Below are 7,852 nucleotides of genomic sequence, written 5' to 3'. Positions count from 1 at the left end.
GGTGATGGTGGTGGTGGTGGTGGTGGTGATGTGGTGGTGGTGGTGGTGATGATGGTGGTGATGGTGATGATGGTGGTGATGGTGATGATGGTGGTGGTGGTGGTGATGATGGTGGTGGTGGTGGTGATGATGGTGGTGGTGATGATGGTGCTGGAGATGAGGATGATGGTGGTGATGCTTATGCAGATGATTTTTTGAGCCATATTTTGAGCTCTTACTACAATGTTTAGAACATCCATACTATTATTCCTAGGGTACAGATAAGCAAACTGAGGCTCTGAGAGGTTGACTTGTCCAAGTTGTTGGAAGTGGGATTTTACCCCAGGCAGCCTGGTCTCAAGTGTAGAGCCCACAGTGTTCACTGCTATACTCTCCTGCTTCCCTCAGCTCAGTTCAGTTGCTCAGTTGTGTCCGACTCTGCGACACCATGAACCACAGCACGCCAGGCCTCCCTGTCCATCACCAACTCCCAGAGTCCACCCAAACCCATGTCCACTGAGTCAGTGATGCCATCCAACCATGGCATCATTGAGTCAGTGATACCATCCAACCATCTCATCCTCTGTGGTCCCCTTCTCCTCCTGCCCTCAATCTTTCCCAGCATCCCGGTCTTTTCAAATGAGTCAGCTCTTATTAACATCCAACTCAAGACCTTTCCGAGCCGCTCGGCTGCTGGAGTGACACCTCTGAAGGGTCCCTGTTTATAGCACTGTTTTGCTGTAGCCTTTGTACTCGCTTATGCTCCTGCCTGGAATTCTCTGTGCCCAGATCTTTCCCTGGTCGGCGGCCCCTTTACATCCCCTCAGGTCTCACCTTGAGTGTCCCCTCCCAAGGGGGCCCCTCTGACCTAAGCAGACTCCACCCCACCCCCAGCACCCCAGCCCAGGCCTATGTTCCTCCAGCCTCACACTGTCCTCTTACCTGATCTGAAAAATGTTCTTGTCATCTGGTGACATGCCCATCGTCTTTCCCGAGGCCAGGGACCTTGCCTGTCTGCTTGTTTGGCCTTTTTCAGCACCTGGCACGTCGCTGGCCTCAACATGGGACCGAGGCGTGAATCGACAAATGAAGAGGGGTGTGGGAGAGAAGGATGAGAAATTAAATTCTTCATGCCTTTCAAAGCTGGTACTAACTGGAGGAAGTCCAGCTGGTTTAGAGCAATCTGAACGCCAGAGCTCTCTAACAGGAGTGAGTGGCGTTGGTTTCTGGTGTGCAGGGTCAGGTCCCCGGGTGAACAGGTATTGCTTCTGGCCGTTCACAAATGAACTAAACAGATAAAAGCGAATAAGCAGATAAGAATGGTCTGTAGTAGACCTATCTGTGGTGAATGTGTTTTCAGGGTGCTAGACAATTTATTCTCTTTAGTCATTTAGATACTACCCTGCAATCCTGTTGACACTGTTGCTCCAGTGATAAATTTTCTGACAGTAAGAACGGTGTGTTTCATTGGAGCCTTCCTGCAAATTTCAAATGAGCGAATTCCAATTTAATGACCACTCCTAACATGCCTTTCTTTTTTTAAAAAAATTATTTTTATTTATTGGGCCGTGCCAGGCCTTTAGTTGTGTTATGTGGGACCTAGTTCCCTGACCAGGGGTCGAACCTGGGCCCCCTGCTTTGGGAGCTCAGAGACTTAGCCATGGACCACAGGGAGCCACTGTGCCTTTCTCAGCGGCCCTGGGTGAGTGTGGGAAATTGAGGACTCCCGCGTCCCTTTCCACACCCTGATGCAGTGCAGACTTGCAGTAGGGAGATCTTCAGGCTCGTTTACCATCTACTGAGGCCTTAAAAGCTTGGGTGTATCCCACGGACCATGAAATAACTTTCACTTTTTAGAGATGTGACATTTCTGAAAATGCCTCAGAATATAACATATACCACTTGGCCTCAAGATTTTGCAAAACCCAAGACCTATACAAGCATTTCCATAGCAGCTTTATTAAAACAGAAGCGGCCATCAGCCGCAGAAAGAATAAACGGCTGTGCCATTGTCATGCGATAGAATGCTGCCCAGGAATCAAAAAGGAACAATCAGACTTCCCTGGCAGTCATCCCAGTGGTTAGGAATCCTTGCTTCCCTTGTAGGGGGCATGAATTTGATCCCTGGTTAGGGAACTAAGATCCTGCATACCACGTGCTATGGCCACAAAATTTGAAAAAATAAAATAAGTTTTAAAAAAATTAGAAAAGGAACCGTTTACTAACATGCAACAAGGTAGGGGAATCTCATAGTCTCAGCTTAGTTGTGTTGAGTGAAGAAAGCCAACTACAAAAGACTACGTATTTTGGGATTCTGTTCAGATGGAGGTAAATAACAAGCAAAACTAGTCTCTGGAGCTTGACAGCTGAGAGCAGCGGGTTTGACTGCAAGGGGGATGGGGACTTTCCTGAAGTGATGGAAATGTTCTGTGTCTTGAGCTGGGTGGTGGTTATACTAAGTCTGTATATATGGAAAAAGTCACTGAACTTAATGATTTGTGAACTTTCCTGTGTGTAATTCCTCAATAAAGTGTGTGTGTGTATATGTATGTACATACTATATATTATATTGTATATTACATATTATACTCTGTGTGTGCACACTAGATATTATATATGGTACTCTGTGTGCACGCTGGATATTGTATATGGTACTCTGTGTGTGCACGCTGGATATTGTATATGGTACTCTGTGTGTGCACGCTGGATATTGTATATGGTACTCTGTGTGTGCACGCTGGATATTGTATATGGTACTCTGTGTGTGCACGCTGGATATTGTATATCGTACTCTGTGTGTGCACGCTGGATATTGTATATGGTACTCTGTGTGTGCACGCTGGATATTGTATATCGTACTCTGTGTGTGCACGCTGGATATTGTATATGGTACTCTGTGTGTGCACGCTGGATATTGTATATGGTACTCTGTGTGTGCACGCTGGATATTGTATATGGTACTCTGTGTGTGCACGCTGGATATTGTATATCGTACTCTGTGTGTGCACGCTGGATATTGTATATGGTACTCTGTGTGTGCACGCTGGATATTGTATATCGTACTCTGTGTGTGCACGCTAGATATTATATATCGTACTCTGTGTGTGCACACTAGATATTATATATTATACTCTGTATGTGCATATACTGGGTTTCTTGCATTACAAGCAGTCTCCTGCATTGCAGGCAGTTCTTTACTGACTGAGCCACCAGGGAAGCCAATATTTTTAAAACTACACCTTTAAAATCTTTTTAAGAAGTAAATTAACAGGGAATTCCCTGCAGTCCAGTGGTTAAGATTCCATGCATTCACTGCTGAGGGCCCAGGTTCAATCCCTAGTCAGGGAACTGAAATCCCACAAGCCACATGGCATGGCCAAAAAAATAAAAAAGAAAAATAAATTAACAAACACAAATAACCCTCCTGAAACATTATTTTTTGCTCCCACTTTGGGCTAAACTCCTCTCTGTGCTTGATCTCCTTCCACCCTCATACCATCCCTGTGGGTTTGCTATGATTTTCTCCATGCAGAGGTGAGGATCCCGAAACTCAGAGAGGGAAAGGGACCTGCTCAGGGTCACACAGCTAGTGAGCAGCGGAGCTGGCATTTGCCCTCTTTCACCACACACAGGACTTTCTGAGCTGCCTCTGGGTCTGCCTGACCAAGTTCAAGTTCACATCTCCCTGAGGGATGCTGCCAGCCTCCTCTGCCTGGGGGATCGCCTTCCCCGGCCTTGGGTGCCCCTCCTCACCACCCCCGCCCTCGCCCGCTGTGATTCTCACCCAGCTGTCTTGCCCTTTTTAGCATCCCTTCGTCAGCAGCGTCACCAGCAACAAGGCCCTGCGGGAGCTGGTGGCCGAGGCCAAGGCTGAAGTGATGGAGGAGATTGAAGACGGCCGAGATGAGGGGGATGAGGAGGATGCGGTGGAGGCTGCCTCTGTAAGGAGATCAGGGGGTGCCGGGGAGCACTGGGGAGGGATGGGGTCCCCGCATCCCTCAGCTGGGGCGGAAGGGCACCAGGAGGCGCAGGAGAGGTTCCTTTCTGTTCTTTCCCAGCTCAGAGGTCACAGGCTCCCACGCCACCGGTTACGTAAGACAGCACAAGGGCCGGAATGAGGCTGCAGGGTGTGTTGGCCAAATCCTATAATTTTCAGGGAAGACCCGGAATTGGAATTTTCTGTGGGATTTTCCAGGTTTTAAAAGTTGGTGGTGGACTCCTTTTGCTTCCCAGCCTGCTCCCTGTCGTGACGCACATACGGAATGAGGATGTGTGTAGCACACGGTGGGCTCAGTGCATGGAAAGGCTGCCTGTGATCAGAGGCAACAGGCCGAGGGGCTCCGAGCACCCCAGACCCCGTCTGGCCATCGCGAGGGCCCAGGGGACCCATGTCTTGGCACGCTTGTAACCCATCTGCAGCTTCGGCACTTGGCTGAGTGTAAATTTAAATTAAAGCTAACTTAAACTTTTTACAAAACATTTGTGTTAGCCACTCAGTCATGTCCGACTCTTTGCAGTCCCATGGACTTGTAGCCCTTGAGACTCCTCTGACCCTGGGATTCTCCAGGCAAGAATACTGGAGTGGACTGCCCATTCGCTTCTCCAGGGAGTCTTCCCAACCTAGGGACTGAAATCGAGTCTCCTGCATTGCCGGCAGATACTTTGCCCTCTGAGCCACCAGGGAGCCGTAAAGCTAATTTAAATTTTTACAAAACATTTGAGCCAAACAAAACTCATCTGTGGGCTGGATTCTGTCCTGAACTGCCACTTTCGGATCCCTGGTCTAGTCATTTGGGGACAGCTTCCTCCAGGAGGGGAGACTTAGTGTCCAGGTGGTGCTGTGGACCTAGCAAGGCTTGTCCAGACCTGTCTGTTGGGAAGGATTTTATAGCACTTCCTCAAGTGCAGTTCATTCCTGGGAGGAGCCGGAGCTGGTGTGTAAATCCTATAACTAACCTATAACACTTAGAGGTCAAGGTCAGGACAATGTCAAGGGGAGTCTGGACACAGGGAGACCCTCCTGGACAAGGGGAGGGTCTCAGGTCTGGGATGTGTCCCACTCTTGACCTGGAAGGTGGCTACGTGGGTGTTTACTTTATTCATTAAGGGGGACGTTTATGTTTCCTCTGCAGAAATCCTTGTTCTGTTTCACAGTAACAACATTTTCAGTACTTCTACCCCCCAAAAGCTCTAAAACACAAAAACAAAACATAGAAAACATAGTGGTTAATAGACGGAAATCTAGCCTCTGGATTAGTTTGGCTTGGCCTTTCTGTGACTTTTAAAAAATTTGAATTAGTTGCCATCTAAAAATTGGGAGATGGCATGTAAAACTCCAGATTCCAGCTTGTCTTGAAAAATTGGAAGGTCTGGGCTCAGGGGACCCAGTTTTTCCAGGCTTTCATGATTGGCTGGAGCATGGTAGCTGCTGCCCGCTTTAGACAGGACCCGAGCTATCTAGCTGGCTGCGGTTGCCTCCACTCCTAGGAGGAATACCTGTTCTTGAAAGCAAGTGGTAATTTTATTGTTGGCTGGGCAGCAGGGAGTGGGGAGGACTGTGGCTCACTAGAGAGGCGCCTATGAGACCTCCCTGGCCCTCTTCCGAACCTTGTGGGTGTCTGACTGTCCAGCCTCGCTGCGTCTCTGACTGTTGCTCAGACACACAGGCCCGTGGCCTTGACTGTCTGTTTTTTCCTAGCCTCTGGAGAACCACACTCGAGACTCCTCCGAGGTGAGTCAGCTGAGCATTGATGCGGACAAACTTCTCAAAGAATCACCTTTCACCCCGCCACCTCCCAGCCAGCCTCAGGATGGTGCGAATGGGCCCAGCGAGCCCCCTGGGCATGGGGCCCTCCCGGCCACCAGCCCCCTGGATGTGGCCCCTGGAAACGAGAACGGCCAGGCGGTGCCTGTGCCCCTCCGGAAGTTCCGACCGGTGTCCATGGGTGCCAGAATTCAGGTGTCCGAGGAGAAGCAAGCCGCTGACCAGGGTGGAGACCTCAGTCCAGCGGCCAGCAGGTCCCAGAAAGCAAGCCAGAGCCGTCCCAACAGCAGCGCCCTGGAGACCTTGCGCAGCGAGCTGACCAATGGCAGTCTGGAGCTCCCCACCCCGGGGGCACAGAGCCTTTCCAAGAGGGACTCGGATTGTGGCAGCGTCTCCACCTCTGGGAGCACGGACTTCGGCACCTCCCTGTCAGCAGACATGTCCGTGAACAAGGAGTCGGGCTCTCTGTCCATCAAGGTAACCTCACCTCTTGCGCTGCGGGCTCGGGGCAGGCATTCTGCAGAAGTTGCTGCTGCTCAATGTTGGGTTGTGAGAGCATCCGGTGGCTGCCTTGCATTTTAAGTGGTTCATGAGATTTCTCTTTCTTAGGAGCCCTTTGTTTGAATCGCTGTTTAATCCCCCAGATATCTTGAGTTCAGTCTGGGGTTAAGTCATGTCAGGCTGTAGGTTTGGGTTTTAATTTCAGTTTGGGGTTCTATTTAAATTGGGTTTGGTTAAAGGCCTTGGTCAAACTAGGGAGAGAGAATTCTGGAAGTGAAAGCTCTCTGACTTGTGGACCGGCTGTGTGGTCCATTTGCTGATAGAGTCAGCGGAAGGGAGTGGGCTCATGGCTCTTGTGAGGGGGAGCGGCGTTATGAGCGACTCTAGCCACTGCACTTCAGAGCTCAACGCAAGGCCTGTGCTGCAAAATGCCTAAAAGGAGCCGTATCGCTGAGTACAGCCCGGCAAACAGAGCCTCAGGTGGCAGGTGGGGAGCTGGGCAGACCCCAGCCTCTGTGCTCTGGACCCCGCGTGTCACAGTGTCCTGGCTGCTGGCTGTGTGGCCTCTTTCTCTCAGGGAGGCCTGGCCCTTCCCCGGCTCGCTCCCACAGATCATGAGATGTTCGCGAACTCACCTTTGGTCACCTGATTGGCCGCCCCAAGAACCTCACCCCCAACCAAGGCTGAATTTAGGAAACGTTTTGCAGCCTTTTTGTTTGAAAACCACACAGCAGAGACTCAAAAATTTTGGCCCAAATGAAAGAAGGAAAAAGGAGAAGCAGCCAGCTGTTGCAGTTGCCTTTGGGAACAGAAAGAAAGCGCATTTCTTTTTTCTTTTTGGGGGTGGGGTGGAGGGGGGGAGAGAAATCACACCAAAAAATTGAATAGATTAGATCATATTACATTTAAAGCTAGTACATTAAAGGCAAGCACAAAACTAAAAGCTAACTTTTTAAAGTGAGAATATCAGACAAATAGAACAGGACAAGCAGAAAGGGCAGCAGCTTTTAGGTGTAAGAAGCATCAGGGCCTTAGGACACGGTTTCTGTCCCTTCTCTTCTTGGAAAGACACTAAGGGTTAGAAAAAAAAGATAATTTTTTTTTTTAAGTCTGGTCCACCTCGCCTCTCCTCGAGGGTGTTGAGAGGATCCCTTTACTGGAGGGCTGGCAGTGAGTCAGGGAACACAGCTGCTCTGATAAGAGCGCCTGGCTGCGTCAGCGCCCTTGGCTTCACGGGGAGTCTGTTACCCCCTTGCAGAGGCCCTGTGACCGGGACCCCAGGCCTTTCTCCCTTGCCATCTCCGGCTAGCCTCTTCCTGGTTGCTAGTCTGACTCATCCTGAATTGAGTCCTGGGGCACAGGAGGGACTGCCGTAGGGAGATGCTGGAAAGGCCAGGCTGGGCTCCACCAGGAAGGGCCTCTGGAGCCAGGGGAGGAGTTGGAGAAGGAGATGCCGTGAGGACTCCAGTGCAGACCCACAGGCTCATCTAAGTCAGGATGGAGTATGTTCAAAGGGTGTTTAAATGCCTCCAGGAGTTCTGGCAGCACTGTGTAAGCGATCACAGGTGAGGGGCATGATTATGCATAGGAAAAGGTAAAGACAAAGAT

General features: G+C 50.2%; 1 protein-coding gene across 2 annotated transcripts in view; it reads left to right on the top strand.

The window, feature by feature from the left end:
- Positions 1–7,852, top strand: part of STK10 (serine/threonine kinase 10) — a 124,986-nt gene that overhangs the window by 82,101 nt on the left and 35,033 nt on the right. For both annotated transcript variants that reach the window (XM_010851290.1, XM_010851291.1), the window contains 2 exons: positions 3,786–3,920; positions 5,678–6,220. In XM_010851290.1, the coding sequence (XP_010849592.1) occupies positions 3,786–3,920; positions 5,678–6,220 (678 nt within the window). The remainder of the gene's footprint in view (positions 1–3,785; positions 3,921–5,677; positions 6,221–7,852) is intronic.

This window comes from Bison bison, unplaced genomic scaffold, assembly GCF_000754665.1.
Source record: "Bison bison bison isolate TAMUID 2011002044 unplaced genomic scaffold, Bison_UMD1.0 scf7180017864301, whole genome shotgun sequence".
NCBI lineage: Eukaryota > Metazoa > Chordata > Mammalia > Artiodactyla > Bovidae > Bison > Bison bison.
Note: the sequence above shows the minus strand (reverse complement) of the source record. Positions and strands in the feature narration are given on the sequence as shown.